Below are 19,291 nucleotides of genomic sequence, written 5' to 3' on the forward strand. Positions count from 1 at the left end.
GAATTGAGCAGAGACTAATACTGAGTGCATAGTATTTTTGTAATGACTAAAACAACTATTAAAATTAAGTAAGGACTAAACTTAAAATGTCTCAATTTTATAGGGACTAAAAACATATTTAACCCAACAAAAAAAAGTCAGATGTGGCATCCACGTGTGCTTCACCGTTTGCTCAATCAACAACGTCAACAATTAACAGCGAGGACTTATTTTGCTAACGGAAAAAAAATGTTGGGGATCAAAAATTTAATAAAATTTAAGTATGGATTAATGTTGAAAACACGCCTATTTATAAGAACATAAAACATAATTAACCAATGTGTAATAACACAGAGAAAAACAAAAATCATATGAAAACAGGCAAGGCTACTCTCCTTCTCGTCAACCCTAGGTGTGAAACCTACGTTGTAAAAGTACTTAAAAGCTACGTAGTAGAGAACAAAGAATATTGGTTGAACACGAAGACATTGAGATAAAAAAAATAAAACTGAGATGTTATCTAACTGGATAGTGATAGCGATAGTCTTGGTAAGTTGTGAAGGGTTGCATGTAGTCGGAAGACATATATGAGTGAGTAAGTGCAAGTGTTGTATCTTGTATGTACTCTTCTTTTTCCTCTATCTCTTTTGCATTTTGTATGTAACATCAAACATAGCTGTGTTATGTACGAATTCAGTGAATGTGCTGGAAAGAGACAAAATCTCATCGTGATTGGGGATCAAAGAAAGAACAATTCCTCAAAATGTGGCTGGAATCCATGGCAGTCGTGATGTCTAATGGTGGTGTACTTGCATGCACCAATGCTAAACATACTTTGGCACCATAATATCACCCAAGTGTTGTCCGACATATATAGCTTGACAGATGCGGTATTGGGTTTGGACCAATTGGAAAGTCCCACTCTAGAAGAAACTGTGAATTCAAGGTCGTGTCAACAAAAGTTGAGTTCATGAATTTTATGTAAGTTTTACAACAGTTTTTTTTAGTTGGTTTAAGCTTTTCCTCTGGCCACGGGGCGTTCCTACCAATAAAATTAAAAGTATATGAAAATTCTTTTCTCAAGAGAAAACCATCTGAGCACTACAAGAAGAAACGTTAAATATTTGTGAAAGTTTCAACTGCTCTCAAACAGATGATACATGAAAACTCCAATGATACATGAGTTGTCTCTGTCTCTTTAGAAAAATAAAACTTGCACTTTGAGATAGCAACTCATTTGCAAAACTTGATAATAAAATACACACACACACACAATTCAAACATGCATTTTATTATAGGCAGAGTGGAGGATATTATAAACCGTTATGAATTGCAAAGTGGAGAAATGCTAAGAACACTCTCTTTCTAACACTCTCTCTAACATTCACTCTCCTATTGGGTGAAACTCATGTGAATCTCACCATTTTATGTGGGATCCATTTCTAATGTGTGGTACCCACATGAACTTCACCCAATAAGAGAGTGAGTGTTAGAGAGAGTGTTAGAAAGAGAGTGTCCATAGCACTTCTCTTGCAAAGTGATGCTCTCTTTAATCCTTTTCAGAAGCTTGATCGTCATTTTCAATGATGACTCGAACCACCTCATTTCTCACAGGAAAATAACATTGACTTTGTGACCCAAAAGAGGACATGTTAGCTTGGAATCATAGTGGAGGCAGAATTTATAAAAGGGTTGAAATAGTCAATTAATGGAAGAGGAAAGACTATGAGAAGGGGATAAATATCAAAGGTGTTGTAGAGTTACGCGATTTTATTTTTAGTTAGCCGTTGATTCAAACGACAAGACAAACGATACGACTAACACCATAAGATGAGTCCATAGGTATCATCTATTTCATGTTTGCTGTTAAAGTGACAACATCCTATTATGGAGAATCCAAAGTGATATTGTTCACTGTCTAAGCAACTGAGTGCTGATTATTAAAAAGATGCAGACCATAAACAGTTAACTAATAGATATATCCATATTCTTTCACTAAAAAGGAAAAAAATGCTGACATAAATAGAGCACAAGAAACCTCCCATCGAAATGACAAATTTACCTAAGTGGAGGCTGTCATCAACTTTGTTTATTACTATATGATGAAATGCAAAGATATTACAAGAAATTCAAAATGGAATTTGTACCAACGATGTTTTCATCGAACAGTGTAATGGCGATCACAGCAACGGTCTCATGTGGCAGCTTCAACTTCATCAGAGTTCACAGCTACCCCATTTGGGGTATCCCCTGACCGAAGCTGAGAAGAAATTTCATCTATAGCCGAGTTCAACTGTTCAATCTTATTAGCCAGTACTTTCCGTGTTTTCTGCAAATCAGGCAAAGCAAATTTTGTGAGCAATTAAAGGTATGCCCGCATTTCAAACCAACAAGTTGCAGCAAGAGCGAGAGTAACATAAGGGCCTCCTAGGACCAATTCCTTGCTTAATATTAGACCCAATTCTATATAAAATTTTGCAACCGAATGGATGGTGACAACAGGATGCCTCCAGGAAATTGATTTGAGCATAGAAATCATTATACACATTTGGCAAACATGTTCATGATAATATTGGGTGAGAGTTAACTTAAAATCAGAAATCTGAAGAATCGTGCCACGATGGAGAAGCATCGCGCCACGATTGTTGAAGCAAGATCCTGAGGAAGCTACTGGATTTTTCGTGCCACGATGAAGCCGCATCGTGCCACGATGGTCGCGCTGAAGATAAAAATAAAACGTATTTTCAGTTAGATTTGTTTCAGTTTTTTAAGGGTTTACTTTCCACTATAAATATAAGCCTTGTATCAGGTGATAAAGTGTGTAGAAAAACAGGGTTTAGAAACCAACATACAAACTAAGGTTTATAGAGAATTTCTCTTGGCAACAACACTAGGTTTGGGATTGTTTTTGATTCACCTTGAACAAAGCACTATTAGAATTGAGTCTCTTGGTCACGGGAAGAGGCTGGGACTTGGGTAGAATTAGGTTTGAAGACTGATTCTTGTAACTCAATATCTCTTTGTAAAGAAACTCATATCATTATAGTGGATCGGAGAGCTGCTCTCTCCCCAGACTAGGTCATCATTAGACCGAACTGGGTAAACAAATATCTTGTGTTCTTTCTCTCTCTCTCTTCCTTTTATCTCTTGTTGTTTTTGTTTGGATTATTTGCTACCCGCTTGGTTTGATTACTTGGTATTAATTTGCTCCACGCATCAAATTTTATTGGTGTGGTTTTCTCAAACGAATTCACAACAATTGGCACCCACTGTGGGGCAAAGGTCAAATCAATAACCAGGTATCATGGGTTCGAAGTGAGATATTGAAAAGTTTACCGGTGGTAACGACTTCGGGTTGTGGAAGGTAAAGATGAGGGCAATTTTAATTCAACAAAAGTGTGTTGAAGCATTGAAGGGAGAAGCACAGATGGCTGCACATCTGACACCTGCTGAGAAGACGGAGTTGAATGATAAGGCGGTCAGCGCTATCATTATGTGTCTTGGGGATAAGGTGTTGAGAGAAGTATCAAGGGAAACTACTGCTGTGTCTATGTGGAATAAACTTGATTCATTATACATGACCAAGTCTTTGGCACATAGACAATGTCTGAAACAACAACTCTACTTTTACCGAATGGTGGAGTCAAAACCTATAATGGAGCAACTGACGGAGTTCAATAAGATTATTGATAATTTGGCGAACATAGATGTTAATCTGGAAGACGAGGATAAAGCCTTACACCTGTTGTGTGCTTTACCTAGGTCCTTTGAGAATTTCAAGGATACTATGCTTTATGGCAAAGAGGGCACTATCACTTTGGAGGAAGTTCAAGCAGCTTTGAGAACCAAAGAGTTGACCAAGTTCAAAGAGTTGAAGGTTGATGATAGTGGAGAAGGCTTGAATGTCTCAAGGGGGAGAAGTCAGAACAGAGGAAAAGGGAAAGGCAAGAATTCCAGGTCAAAGTCTAGGTCGAAGGGTGATGGCAATAAAACACAGTACAAATGTTTTATTTGTCATAATCTGGTCACTTCAAGAAGAATTATCCGAAGAGAAAGGACAATGGAGGTGGTAATCCATCCGTTCAGATTGCAAGTAAAGATGAGGGTTATGAGAGTGCTGGAGCACTAACTGTGACAGTTGGGAACCTGAAAAGGGCTGGGTCTTGGACACTGGGTGCTCTTATCACATCTGTCCGAGAAAGGAGTACTTTGAAACGTTAGAGCTGGGAGAAGGTGGAGTAGTTCGCCTTGGCAACAATAAAGCTTGTAAAATTCAAGGTATTGGTACTATCCGTCTCAAAATGTTTGATGATCGTGATTTCCTTTTGAAGGATGTGAGGTATATTCCTGAACTTAGGAGAAATTTAATATCCATAAGCATGTTTGATGGTCTAGGCTATTGCACTAGAATTGAACGTGGTGTGATGAGAATTTCTCATGGTGCATTGGTTATAGCTAAAGGGTCTAAAATACATGGCTTATATATTTTAGAAGGTTCCACCGTAATAGCTCATGCATCGGTTGCTAGTGTTGACACTCTGGACATAACTAAACTATGACATTTGAGGTTAGGTCATGTCAGTGAGAGGGGTTTGGTGGAGCTAGCTAAGCAAGGTTTGCTAGGGAATGAAAAATTGAACAAGCTAGATTTCTGTGATAACTGCACATTAGGCAAACAACACAAGGTGAAGTTTGGAGTGGGTGTACATAAATCTAGTAGGCCTTTTGAGTATGTTCATTCGGATCTTTGGGGTCTAGCATCAGTTAAGACTCATGGGGGAGGTTCATATTTCATGTCTATCGTTGATGATTATTCTAGAAGAGTATGGGTTTACATTCTGAAGAATAAAAGTGATGCTTTTGAAAAATTCAAAGAATGGGATACACTTGTAGAAAATCAGATTGGAACTAAACTGAAAGTGTTGAGAACTGACAATGGCCTGAAGTTTGTTTCAGAGCAGTTTAATGAGTTTTGCAGGAAGAAAGGTATAAAGAGGCATAGAACCGTGGCATACACACCTCAACGGAATGGTCTTGCTGAAAGAATGAACAGGACTTTGTTGGAGCGTGTGAGGTGTATGCTGCTGGGAGCTGGATTGTCCAAGAGTTTCTGGGGAGAGGCTGTTAGTATTGCAGCATATTTGATTAACAGATGTCCATCAACAGGGATAGATCTCAAGACACCTATGGAGGTTTGGAGTGGGAGACCGGTAGACTACTCTAACTTAAAAGTTTTCGGAGCTTTAGCGTTTGCTCATGTCAGACAAGACAAACTTGATGCTAGAGCTGTGAAGTGTATTTTCATGGGTTATCCTGAAGGTGTGAAAGGTTACAGACTGTGGAAGATGGAACCTGGAGGATCAAAATTTATTATAAGCAGGGATGTTACTTTTGATGAGACCCGCATGGGGATGAAGTGCAAAGACCTGGATACAAGCTCGGAAACGGGGATAGAGAAAATTCAGTTTGAGGTGGAGCCTATCACTGATGAAAGGGAAGAGGAGGATCAGACTCCAGTACCTGATGAGAGTGAAGGCCAAGAGATAGTTAATTCTGACTATCAGCTAGCAAGAGATAAAGCGAGGAGACATATCAATCCACCTGATAGATACGGTTATACTGACCTTATTTGTTATGCTTTGAATGCGGCTGAAGAATTGCAAGACTCGGAACCAAAGAACTTCAGGGAAGCATTAGAAAGCAATGAAAACAATGACTGGCTGAAGGCAATGAATGAGGAAATACTTTCATTGGAGAAGAACCAGACTTGGAAACTTGTTTCATTACCTAAGAATCAAAGGGTAGTGGGAAGCAAGTGGGTGTTCAAGAAAAAAGAAGGTATACCGGGGGTCGAAGCACCAAGGTATAAGGCAAGACTTGTAGCAAAGGGTTTTACTCAGGTGGAAGGGATTGATTACAATGAAATCTTTTCACCGGTGGTGAAACATTGTTCTATAAGGGTACTTATGGCGATTGTTAACATGTATGATCTTGAGTTAGAACAGATGGATGTGAAGACCGCATTTCTACATGGAGAGTTGGAAGAAACTATCTATATGCAACAACCAGAAGGTTTTGTAGAAGACAATACAAAAGTATGTTTGTTGAAGAAATCTTTGTATGGGTTGAAGCAAAGTCCAAGGCAGTGGTATCGTCGGTTTGATGAGTTCCTAGTAAAGGCTGGTTTTGTGAGAAGCAACTATGATAGTTGTGTTTACATGATGAGAAGGAATGAGAAAGTCATTCTCTATCTTCTCCTTTATGTAGATGATATTCTTATGGCAAGTTCTGACATGCAAGAGATTCAGAAGCTCAAGAAAAGATTGAATGATGAATTTGAGATGAAGGATCTTGGTAATGCAAAGAAGATACTTGGTATGGATATCATAAGGGACCGGAACAAAGGTGAGTTGTTCTTATCTCAGCAGGGGTACTTGAGGAAAGTGGTGGAGCGGTTCAGAATGAAAGATTCTAAAGTCGCTAGCACTCCTCTTGGTCACCACACAAAGCTATCAATAAAGCAGTGTCCTCAATCCGATGAAGAGAAAAGCAAGATGGAAGGTACTCCCTATGCAAGTGGGGTTGGAAGCATCATGTATGGTATGGTTTGTAGTAGACCGGACTTATCCTACGCAATCAGTGTGATAAGTCGGTTTATGGCAAATCCGGGTCAAGTGCACTGGCAAGCTTTGAAGTGGGTTCTAAGATATTTGAATGGATCTTAGAAAGGTGGTCTAAGGTATACAAGGTCACAACCAGGTAGGGATGCTTTGGAGGGATATGTGGATGCGGGCTATGCAGGTAACGTAGACACTAGAAAATCTTTGTCAGGTTTTGTGTTTACATTGTTCGGTACAGCGGTAACTTGGAAGGCAAATCAACAATCAGTTGTAGCCCTTTCAACAACTCAAGCAGAGTACATAGCCCTTGTTGAAGGGGTCAAGGAAGCCATATGGTTGAAAGGTATGATTGGAGAAATGGGAATTAGTCAAGGGTGTGTGAAGATACATTGTGATAGCCAAAGTGCCATTCATTTGGCAAATCATCAGGTATATCATGAAAGGACAAAACACATTGACATTCGTTTGCACTTCGTCAGAGACATGATTGAGACAAAGGAGATCATGATAGAGAAAGTGGCATCGGAAGACAATCCAGCAGACATGTTCACCAAATCATTACCAAGATCAAGGTTCAAGCATTGCTTGGACTTGATAAACTTCATTGAAGCATAGATGAAGGTTTGGAGAGAGCAACAAAGTGATTGATGGTTAAACTGACATCATCACTGATTTGAAGTCAAGGTGGAGAATTGTGAGAGTTAACTTAAAATCAGAAATCTGGAGAATCGTGCCACGATGGAGAAGCATCGCGCCACGATTGTTGAAGCAAGATCCTAAGGAAGCTACTGGATTTTTCGTGCCATGATGGTCGCGCTGAAGATAAAAATAAAACGTATTTTCAGTTAGATTTGTTTCAGTTTTTTAAGGGTTTACTTTCCACTATAAATATAAGCCTTGTATCAGATGATAAAGTGTGTAGAAAAACAGGGTTTAGAAACCAACATACAAACTAGGGTTTATAGAGAATTTCTCTTGGCAACAACACTAGGGTTGGGATTGTTTTTGATTCACCTTGAACAAAGCACTATTAGGATTGAGTCTCTTGGTCACGGGAAGAGGCTGGGACTTGGGTAGAATTAGGTTTGAAGACTGATTCTTGTAACTCAATATCTCTTTGTAAAGAAACCCATATCATTATAGTGGATCGGAGAGCTGCTCTCTCCCCCAGACTAGGTCATCATTAGACCGAACTGGGTAAACAAATATCTTGTGTTCTTTCTCTCTCTCTTCCTTTTATCTCTTGCTGTTTTTGTTTGGATTATTTGCTACCCGCTTGGTTTGATTACTTGGTATTAATTTGCTCCACGCATCAAGTTTTATTGGTGTGGTTTTCTCAAACGAATTCACAACATATTGTTTAGAATTTGAAAAATTAATCCCCATTCAAGTGAGTTCATTTCCAGATATATAGTGAATGGCAGTTCTTGTGCCTCCACATAAAAGAAGAAAGCAAGCATGGCAAGGACTCTTTATAAGATAAACCTTTAGGATGAAACAAATAGCAGCAAACACTGCTCACCTCTAAAGCCTTTTCTTCATCATATATGAACTTTGGCAGTTTTCTCATCAACTCCTTCCTTTCAGTTCCAGTTAAAGCATTGCTGATCTGTGAAAGAGTAAAAGAGAACATAATATATTCAAGTTCAAGCAATAAGTGAAATCCTGATTTGCAGTTGCAGAACATAAATATTTTTAAGAAAGTCATTATGTGCATCCTGCTATCTTAAAGATTTTAAAGATATTAGTGCCAAGCGCTTTTATTTATGCTGCATGCTTTGTTAACTGAATAAGTAAGAGGCATTAACAAATTAAATTTCCATATTTCCTTATATAGCCATATAACTGACGACATCCCCGGAACGACAGATATTTTTAAGGCCCTGATCCTGTTGAAAACCAAAATGTATGTCACAGTAAGAAATACTACCTGAGGTGCATACACACAGCCAAGAGCTCCAACGACCAATCCTCCCAAGATAAAGCCACCAACAAAGACGCTAGCACTGTTGGGCCTTCCACCATCACTGTAGGTCAAGAATATGTAGTGGTTCAAATTAAGATCTTTTCATATGTTGCTTCTTAAAAAAAAAAAAGATATTTTCATATGTCAAATTTACTTAATCAAAAAACATAAAATTTCAAGCATAGTTGGTGTTTATCATTTTTTGCTTGTATCAGTTGTGTGCTCCTGTTTATTATTTGTGATGGCAATATGAAGGCTCATTGCATATACACTTATGATGATAAGCGCTTATGTATAAGCTATTTCTATAACAAAGTATAAAGTTAAGTTATGTGATAAGTTGTGGCGAACAGTCTCACAAGTGGTTATGTGACTGTACCTATAAGCAGCTCTCACAATGAAAGGCCTAGTGGTTGAAGAAGAAGAAGAAAGAAGCATTCTCCTCCGATTGGGAAACAAGGTGGGTGGTTTGATCTTCAAATGAGAGTGATTCATGGATGAAGATGATGCTACCAATAGAATTAGATGAGTTAGATAGAATACAAGAAAAGACAACAATCTTTATTTAATAATAAATTGGTATTAAATGAAATCGTGGAAGAATGTTATTCATTGAAGTGAGATTTGGAGTGGCGGCATAGCGAATGAATAAATCAATCTTGCAAATTAATTAATGAATCGGAGAAAGAATATAATAGATTTACCGGATTTGGTGAGAAGGAAGGAAGTGGAAACAGCAGCAGCAGAAGCAGAAGCAGAAGCCATGATAGTATGTAAGAGATTTGTTTTGTTGTTGATGAAAGGAAAGGAAAGGAATGAAGGAACACTACAGAGAGGAAATACGGTTGAAATTAATTCCTTCGATGATATCTAAGATGGATGGACCTAAGATTAATTAATGGGTTAATGGTGCTTTACTACCGTAATATGGTCATTTTTTGTTTTTTACAGGAGAAAAACCAAAAATAACCGTGAAACATCATTAACCCTTAATTAATTAATACAACCCCAAAATAATCATTAAAACATTCAATATATTTCCTAATTATTTTTTCTTAATGCTTAGTTATCAGCTACCACCAACCAGCCTCTTGTTTCTCTGTCCGGACATACAATCTGGATATTCCAACAACCACACCGCTTTTCTATTTTCTATTTTTTTTTTAAATGTAAATCAAATAGAGAAATGATATTTGAACATCCATTTAGTGACAACTTTCTCTTTTATACTCACATTATTTTTTTACTTTATCTCTCTATTACTATAGTTTTCGTGTCAATATCACTTTTTTCTTTGTAAATTATGGTTGTCAAATAAGTTGTCACCAAATTGGTTGTTCAAATAACACTCCTCAATCAAATATTATGTCGTTTAAAATGAATGACAAAATTCTCTCCATCTATTTAACATCTTATATTATACTATTTGGCTCTAAAACTATTTTAAAAGAAAGTTAAAATAAAATCCTTTAAAGAAAAAGCTAAAGCTGTTTGTTTTCTTTATTATTTTTTAGTTCTGAAATTATTTTTAAGTTAAAAATTATTTGACAAAATATTGTACAAAATTTTGAATTTATTATTTTTTTAATGGTGTTCGCGGTTCGAACCCGGGACCTTGCATATATTTATGTATTTTCTATATCAACTGAGTTGAGCTCACGAGAACAAAACTGTGAATTTATTATGAATTAACATAATAAATAAAAATGTTTAAAATATTTTTTGAAGGGAAAAAAATGTTTAAAATATAAAAGATATTTTTTTACAGATACTATATTTACTCAATGACGTTTATTTTGTGTAACATTAATACAAATTTGTATCATCCTATAAAAGACTTGTTAAATATTTGAATAGGAGAAATAATTTAAGTCGGCTCAAATAATAACATAAACAATATCAAAGTGGTTTGGAAAATTAAAAACATAAATCATCTTGTTTAAAATATATCTATAATATGTATATGGTGTGTATATACAAAGAGAATAGTTTGTTTTTTCTTTTCCAATTATACTGTATAACAAATTTTGTTATAAGAATACCATATTTTTGTGTCATTTAAAAAGATAAGAATTTATATTATACGATGTTATATTTGTTACATTGTTGGTGTCGTTGAAAAAGATATGTTTAGTGTTTTTAATAAGAAAAAAATATGCATAATTTGTTACAATATAAATGTGTAAAATATATATAAGTATGATTTTTTTAGGCATCTATACTTGTACTTTTAATTTAAATAAAAATTTTATAAAAATAATTATACGTATTACGCAACATTAAAAAATTATACGCATTAGCGTAACAAAAAAACAGACACACGAACATAAAATATTACTCTAAACACTAATGTGTGTTCGTGTATATATTTGTGAGGTTGAAGAAAGGGTATAAAAATATTTGTGAGGTTGTGATAATTAAACGATATTAAAATTAAATATATAAGTAATAAAAAGATAATAAAATTCCTTCAAAAATAGATAATAAAATTAAATTGATCCTCCTTAAAAAAAAATTATATGGACCGGTTCAAAAATAAAATTAAATGGAAGAAAAAAACAAATTGAAATATAATATTAAAAAATAAAATAAAAGGTTGCCATTTTGCCAACATAAGTTGAAGAGAGGTGTTTGTTAAATAAATTACGGAGAAGTAGTTTTTTGAAGTAGCATTCAACAACTTTTGGTTAAAGCTAATTCCATTCAATTTTATGCATTATAAACAAAAGTATTTTTTTTCAAAGGTATTTTATTCATATTGTGTTTGGCCTAACTTCTCCTTAAAAATGTAGAGAAGCTGAAAAAAAATCCGGCCAAACGGTACCTTAAATTGATTTGAATCTAGAGTCTTTCATTAAATTGAAATAAATCTTTTACTATTTCATAAAGGTGTTCTTTAGTTGTTTTTCTAATTTCTAATATCATTAATGGGTTAATTGTGTTTTTAGTCCTTATAAATATTTAAACTTTTCGTTTCAGTTTCTATAAAAAAAATGTGTTATCCAAAAGTTTTTCATCACCACCTTGAGTCTTTACTTTTATGTCAAATCATGTGTATCTTTTAAAATTTTATCCAAAATGAATCATGATCGGTTGCATCAATAAGATGACACAATCCGACAACCATGATTGAGTGATTGTTCAATCTTGATCTAACGAATCTCATTAAAATTTGGTATTTTGAAAACTATAAAATAAAAACTAAAAACTAAATCTATTTTTTCTAGATCGTCCGATCAAGATCGGACAATAACTTATATCTTGAGTGTGTGAATGCAAGAAAATAGTAATTGAAGAGAATCTAATTTCGATTAAAATGCATGCATCAATAATTTTGGCCACTCGAAGTCTTGCCCTATGTCTAGAGTTTCCCTTCCTTTTGAAATCGTTGTGCATTATCGATCGTCAATTTTGATGTCATAGACTCTTTCTCAACTAGGGTGGTGTAGTATTTTCTTTTCTTATTACCAATATCAACAACAACAAAAAAATAATACGATAGTACTATAACTTTATTTTAAAGTGACATCTACTCTAACTAACTAACTTGGCACCACATATAATAACAGTTTAACATTCCATAACAAAACTCTCTCCAATTTACCAAATCAACGTATACCTCTAATTTGTCTATTTTGGATTTCCGGCTTTTATTTTATTCTCGAGTGAATACAGTACTACTGCTTACTGGTCCAGTATTGATACACATAGTAGTTGTTGAATTTGTCAAATTGAAATAATAAAAAAAACAATTAAGAGAAGAACACACTTTTGAAGTTTGCACTTTTTTGTAGTATTACTTTAATTAATTAATGGACACATGAAGAATCAGTCAATCTAAGATTAATATATGTTTCGGCCGCGGTGTCTCCTATGGTCTTTGTTTGCCCATCTTCAGATTATGTCATCCATCAATAATCACATTGAGGACCAAAGTTCATGAACAATTATACAGAATGATCAAGTTAAACTTTCTTGGTCGATGATGACGATAATTAATTTATAAAATTTTGCTATAGTATACATATAAGTTGTCATGGGACCAAGAATTATGTAACAAAAATTGTATGATATAATTAGTCAAAAAAACAATTGTATCATATAAATTGTGTTTCTTAAAAAACTAATAATAATGCACAAACCATGTACAAGTATAAAACGATAAAAACCATATACAAGCAAATCTTCCAAAGGGCCGGCTTAAATTTTCACTATTATATGCTCACTTATTTGTCTTGTTATCTTTTTTATTTTTGTTGACACAAATTATGTCTTGTTTTCTGAAGAGGAAGAATACGTTAAAATCATAAAGCATATGGAAAAAAAAACATCGTTTTCTCAAACCGCATATATACTATCAGTAGCAAGGTTAATTAGCTTAACCACAAAATTAATTAATATTAATATAAACTACACTATAGACTGACTAGAAAAACGTACACATTGTTGTTTGAAAGAAGAAAGCAAATTAAGATGGCCGGAGGAGCTCCTGGGGAAAGAACATTGAAGGAAACACCAACTTGGGCTGTTGCTGCTGTCTGCGCAGTGTTCGTCATCATCTCAGTATTAATTGAACATGGAATCCATAAACTTGAAAAGGTATACCTGTATAATATAAAGTTCAATAATATTGATCCATTCATCTTTTGGTCTTAATTAAGTTTCAAGTAAACTGAGAATAAGTATCTGCAGTAGTATTTAGAACACGTATGCTGCAATATTTCATTTTTGTAAAAATATCACTTAGAAAATTTTATATGTTCTGAAAATTGCGCCAAATGAGGACCTCTAAATGGACCGTACTCCTCTGCAGTCAATATTTCGCGCATTCATGTATTCAGGACATCGGTGGTTGTTTGATTAAGATTGTACGGTCCAAATTTAAGTTCAGTGTTTTAAATTATAAAATTCAAATCTAAGATAAAGATCAGACGGTCTTGATGCCCGTGATTGCATGAGATGTTGTTGATTGTAGGGAATCCTATTTTGTTATGAATACCAAAAACCAAAATAAACTATTTTCATTATAGTACTTAAAAAAACAAAAATAGCTTTTACTTTTTTCAAAAATCTCTAAATTATTTAACGTCAAAATAATTGTTTGTATGATCGGTAACAGACTTTCTAATTTTCCATATGACAGTGGTTTCACAAAAAACATAAGAAGGCCATGAGTGAAGCCTTGGAGAAAATCAAAGAAGGTAAATAAAAACTAGAGCAGTAAGTATAGCTCATTTAATTCGTGTCCCCTGAAATCAATACATTAATATGATGTAATTTTGTTGATTTGCAGAATTAATGCTGTTAGGATTCATATCCTTGTTACTTACATTTGGTACAAAATATATTGCAAAGATATGCATCCCTAATAAGTTAGGTGATAGCATGCTTCCATGTAAGAAGGGGGAAGTTGAAGAAGAGTCAAAAGATGATAGGAGAAGGTTACTTTCTTTTGATTTTGATGAGAATGTGGTATGGCGTCGAGGTTTGGCACCTGCAGCCGGTGGTGATGACTATTGCTCAAATAAAGTGAGCAAGATTGTATAAATATTTCATATTTATAATTTAAGTATATCCTTAATTATAATTCTTTGTTACTATAATGAAATATATATGCAGGGTCAAGTGCCTTTAATATCTCAATCTGGGGTGCACCAATTGCATATATTTATATTTGTGCTAGCCGTTTTTCACATTTTCTACAGTGTCATGACTATAGTTCTAGCTCGAGCAAAAGTGAGTTATTTTCATTTTTACTGTTCAGAAATAAACTTAAAAAACGTGTGATTTGTTGTGCTTTACTTATATATCTTGAGCAAAAGTAAGAATGAAAATGAGTTTGATGAATGAACAGATGCAGAAGTGGAAGGCTTGGGAAACAGAAACATCATCCGTGGAGTACCAATTTACACATGGTAATTCCTTTTCCAGTTAATAATTTTAAATTGTGGGAGAGTCTTATATGCATGTCAGTTGTCACATGAGAATACAGTAAGATGGACCTAAGTATTTATATTTTATAGTAACTACATTATTATTGTTAATCTCATTTATGCAGATCCTTCAAGGTTCAGGTTTGCGCATCAAACTACATTCGTTAAGCGTCACTCAGGCTGGTCTGAGAAGCCAGGAATAAGATGGATAGTGAGTTCCTTACATTTTTCCAAATTGGGAGTTTATTCAAAAACAATTTGTCACAAAAATAAAAAAACTAAGTGCATTTGTTTAACTAATTTATATAAAACAATCCTTTATTCGTTTATATTAAGGTGGCATTCTTCAGACAATTTTTTGCGTCGGTGAGTAAGGTGGATTACATGACTATGCGGCATGGGTTTATTAACGTAGGTCTCAAACCTTTAAACTTATAAATGTTACTCTTTTCAATTGAGGTCTTGATGTGAAAACCCAAAATCTGAAACAAATGCAGGCACATTTTGCTCCTGATAGCAAATTCGACTTTCATAAATACATCAAAAGATCAATGGAGGACGATTTTAAAGTGGTCGTTGGTATAAGGTAATTAATTAATTGGACCTAAATTCACTAATGCAATCTTCAATCACTTTTGTTTAAGCTGTTATTAAATTTGTTATCTCACTAGCTAGTTTCTGTTTTGCAGTGTTCCTTTATGGGCTTTTGCGATCATTTTTCTGCTTATGAACGTTTACAGTAAGTAAAGTCATTCTGATCTCTCTAACTCACACTGTCACACGCACGCTATTACACTTAATATTGAATTTTTAGTATTTAAATTAACTTCATTCATCTTTGCAGATTGGTACACGCTCACTTGGTTATCATTAGCGCCGCTGGTGGTAATTGATAAATATCATATATAATTTAAAGTTATTATTTATTAACTCTATTAATGGATTTTATAATTAGGCACATGAACATGATCAGCATAATACTGGTGTTTACAATTCAAAATCTGTGTTTATCAACTTTTACAGATACTTTTATTAGTGGGCACAAAGCTTGAACTGATAATCATGGAAATGGCTCAAGAAATCCAAGATCGTACTACAATTGTAAGAGGTGTGCCCGTGGTAGAGCCCAACAACAAGTATTTTTGGTTTAATCGCCCCCATTGGATCATCTTCTTGATTCATTTTACCTTATTCCAGGTAAATACACATTTTATAATAGATCATTTGTTGTGATGTTAGTATATATCACATAACATTGTGTAAGATGCTTTGATTTTAGTTCAATCTTGATCAATCAGAACTTACTCATAATATATTTTTTTCATTATTCTTTTGCAGAATGCTTTCCAAATAGCCTATTTCTTGTGGACTTGGGTAAGTAGCTAGCTTATAAATTAGGCGACATGTTTATTTTTGAGGAAGTTAGATCCTCGACAAACGGCTTTATGGTGCAGCCGGTTGCAGGCTGTCAAGAGAAAAATATCTCTCTTAATTTAACGGCTAACAACTGACTACACTTTAAAATCGACTATAGATACTATAAATGAGACGCAAATTTCAATTTTTAGTTGGCTAATTCAAAGGATTTGTATTTACACAATATTAATTGTAATTATTTTGAAAACTCAGTATGAGTTTACAATCACATCTTGCTTCCATGAGAACTTGCCACTAATAGTGACAAGGGTTGTCCTTGGGGTAGCCTTACAAGTCCTATGCAGTTACATAACATTTCCTCTCTATGCACTAGTGACACAGGTAGAATATTTCCTCAAATTAACCATACCATTGAATTAAATTTATTCAATTGGAAATTTAGGCCTAAATGTATACATGTTAATTAAAATTTGCAGATGGGATCTCACATGAAGAGAGGAATATTTGAGGAGCAAACAACAAAAGCACTTAAAAAATGGCAAAAGGCAGCAAGAGATAAGAGGAAGTTAAGGAATGCAGGATCAATAGAGATTCCTTCAGTGAGTGGAGACACAACACCAAGCCAAGGAACATCACCTTTGCACTTGCTTCACAAGTTCAAACCTAGTAACCAAACAGACACAGATAGTGTTCTATATTCTCCAAGATCATACCAATCTGAAACTGATTTTTCAGACACAGAAGGATCTACACACCAATTAAATTTGAATCAAATTATGTCACCACCTCAACACCATCCTGCAGGGAACAATCAACAAAATCATAATATTGACTTCTCATTTGATAAGCCTTAACAAGTAACAATGGCCTAATTTTTTGACCAACTTGTGTGGCTGTGTGTCAACTTTCAACACAAATAATTAATATCTGTTACAAGTATGAATAATGTTCACGCCGTAGACAACATCAAACACTTCTTAGTTTTTTCTTTTAAAATATGTGCATATTCTTTTAAGCTAAGATTAATCCACACATCCAATTTTAGCAAAGTACAAGGCATTAACCCACACATCCAAGGCATGCTCTAGGATTCAAGTACTATTGAACAATGTCGCAATCCATGCTATTTTATTTGTACTTCAGCCCGTTCCAAGGGAACCTTTTTACTTCTTCAATCATTTGATCCATACTAATATCTTTGTTTTTAAACAGCTTATCATTTCTTGATTTCCAAACGCTCCATATGGCAGCAATCCAAATTACACTTACTCTCAAATAAAGCGCACTTCCGCTACTAATGAAGCCTTCAAATTGTTATAGATGAGCCATCGCTTCATTCCGCAGTGTTGTAACAGTCCCTAGCCGATTAAACACATGATACCATAAATCATAAACCATAAATCTGCAAAATTGAGACACTAAAAAAGAAAATGAGTCAACAACCACCTGCACACAAGGACAACCCTTGACCAATGACACCTCTCCCCAGCGGATTATCTTTTGTTGCTACTCTATTATGAAATATCCTAAACATTATTGTCTTGGTTAGCATAACTTTAAATGCTTGTTGGCTTAAGCCTAACTATCTCAATTTGTGCAGCTCCATATTTTCCATCCCTGGTCTGGTTAGGATGGGGTTCTGAGGTGAAGATTAGTCATCACCATAATGCACCGGAAAACATTATAAGCACCAAATTTTAATTTTTATTGGCAATTGAGCTGTGTTCACGGAAACATATTCATTTTTATCATTTATTTCTTGAAAACTGTAACTTAATATGATGCAAAAAAGTACTGCTTGTGGGAGTTGAACATGTAACCCACCAATTGAAGAAAACTCTCTCAGCCACCGAAACAATATCCATTTTCATGTTCAATTTACTTTTACTATAATTATAATAACACATGTTTGGATAAAGATCACCGCCTATTTACCATCTCGTCGAAATATTTATGAGAGTTTCTGTTTATACATATGATAGGGCTGAAAAATACGTGTAAAAGACGAAAATGTCCCTGCGGCAATTAACTACCAAAGTTTGGAACCGGCTGCAGTTAACTCCCGAAGTTCCTTCGGCAGTTAACTGCCGATGAAAAAACGAAGAAAGAAAACCTCGGCACTTAAGTGCCGAAGAACTCATAATTTTTTCTGTCTACTAAGGTACCGTTTGGCCAGGCTTTTTTTTGGGTCTAAAAGCTACTTTAAAACAAAGTTAAAATAAAGCTCTTTAAGGAAAAAACTTTTTGGTTTCTTTATTTTTTTTTTAGTTCTAAAGTTATTTTTAAATTAAAAGTTGTTTGGCAAAATATTGTACAAAACATTAAATTTATTATTTTTTTGGTGGTGTCCGAGGTTTGAACCCGCGACCTTGCATATATTTATACATTGTCTATATCAACTGAGCTAAATTAGAGAATAGTTTTTTTTTCTTTCAATTATATTGTATAACAAATTTTGTTATAAGAATATCATATTTTTTGTGTCATTTAAAAAGATAAGAATTTAAATTATATGATATTATATTTGTTAGATTGTTGGTGTCATTGAAAAAGATATATTTAGTGTTTTTAATAAGAAAAAGATATGCATAGTTTGTTACAATATAAATGTGTAAAATATATATATATATATATATATATATATATATATATATATATATATATAATTTTTTAGGCATCTATACTTGTACTTTTAATTAAAATTAAAATTTTATAAAAATAATAATTGTACGCATTACGCAACACTAAAAAAACTATACGTTTTAGCGTAACAAAAAAAACAGACATACTGACATAAAATATTACTCTAACTACTAATGTGTGTGTATGTGTATTTGTGAGGTTGAAGAAAGGGAATAAAAATAGGGTTAATAGTGTTTTTGGCCCCTGTAATATAGTGCACTTTTGGTTTTAGCCCCTATAAATTTTTTTTTTAGATTCCACCCTTGAAAATGAAGATTCTTCAGCATTGGCCCCTCACTTCAATGTGTGAGCAGAATCTTTTACGTGGCAGTGACGTGTCAATTTTTTTTCTTCATACCACGCGTGTAAATGAACGCCACGTGACATTTGTGATTTTTTTTAAATAAAAATAAAAAATATTTAAAAAATAAATAAAAATACTGAAAAAATTTAAAAAAATGCAAAAATTAATAATGATTAAAAAAATTTGGTAAAATAAAAAATAATGAAAAAAATTATAAATATAATTTTAAAAAACGTGAAATTTAAAAACGTCACGTCATTTATAATTTTAAAAAACGTGAAATTTAAAAACGAAAAAAAACGTGAAATTTAAACAAAGAACTTTGAGTAGTATACTTTTTGTGGAACCCGTTTTTATATGTATAAAACGATTCATGTGAATAAATAATTACGTAATCGAGAAGTGATTTAAAATAATTGACTTTATGAGT

The 19,291-nt window shown here is 33.9% G+C and overlaps 2 protein-coding genes across 2 annotated transcripts; one reads left to right on the plus strand and one right to left on the minus strand.

The window, feature by feature from the left end:
• Positions 1-1,864: 1,864 nt before the first annotated feature.
• Positions 1,865-9,430, minus strand: LOC11418213 (uncharacterized). Its single transcript, XM_003603805.4, has 5 exons — positions 9,270-9,430; positions 8,945-9,074; positions 8,530-8,626; positions 8,122-8,208; positions 1,865-2,308 (listed from the first exon to the last, which is right to left on the minus strand). Exons 1-5 carry the CDS (start codon positions 9,328-9,330, stop codon positions 2,174-2,176), a joined length of 510 nt encoding a protein of 169 aa, XP_003603853.1. The 5' UTR covers positions 9,331-9,430; the 3' UTR covers positions 1,865-2,173.
• A 3,539-nt stretch (positions 9,431-12,969) lies between these two features.
• LOC11418214 (MLO protein homolog 1) lies at positions 12,970-17,173 on the plus strand. The gene is made up of 14 exons (XM_003603806.4): positions 12,970-13,164; positions 13,709-13,766; positions 13,859-14,094; positions 14,185-14,301; positions 14,420-14,480; positions 14,624-14,709; positions 14,835-14,909; positions 14,996-15,084; positions 15,188-15,237; positions 15,343-15,383; positions 15,522-15,695; positions 15,837-15,872; positions 16,128-16,256; positions 16,352-17,173. Exons 1-14 carry the CDS (start codon positions 13,039-13,041, stop codon positions 16,727-16,729), a joined length of 1,656 nt encoding a protein of 551 aa, XP_003603854.1. The 5' UTR covers positions 12,970-13,038; the 3' UTR covers positions 16,730-17,173.
• Positions 17,174-19,291: the final 2,118 nt, after the last annotated feature.

The sequence above is a fragment of the Medicago truncatula genome, chromosome 3 (assembly GCF_003473485.1).
Source record: "Medicago truncatula cultivar Jemalong A17 chromosome 3, MtrunA17r5.0-ANR, whole genome shotgun sequence".
Taxonomy (NCBI): domain Eukaryota; kingdom Viridiplantae; phylum Streptophyta; class Magnoliopsida; order Fabales; family Fabaceae; genus Medicago; species Medicago truncatula.

Bases quoted from the DNA above. Each gene is read 5' to 3' on its own strand.
- LOC11418213 (XM_003603805.4), bottom strand. From the start codon at position 9,330: ATGGCTTCTGCTTCTGCTTCTGCTGCTGCTGTTTCCACTTCCTTCCTT. The intron at 8,209-8,529 runs GTAGTATTTCTT...ACTCTTTCACAG, and splicing joins GCTGTGTGTATGCACCTCAG to ATCAGCAATGCTTTAACTGG. The intron at 2,309-8,121 runs GTGAGCAGTGTT...CCTGATTTGCAG, and splicing joins ATGAAGAAAAGGCTTTAGAG to AAAACACGGAAAGTACTGGC.
- LOC11418214 (XM_003603806.4), top strand. From the start codon at position 13,039: ATGGCCGGAGGAGCTCCTGGGGAAAGAACATTGAAGGAAACACCAACT. The intron at 14,481-14,623 runs GTAATTCCTTTT...TCATTTATGCAG, and splicing joins GGAGTACCAATTTACACATG to ATCCTTCAAGGTTCAGGTTT. The intron at 15,384-15,521 runs GTAATTGATAAA...CAACTTTTACAG, and splicing joins TATCATTAGCGCCGCTGGTG to ATACTTTTATTAGTGGGCAC.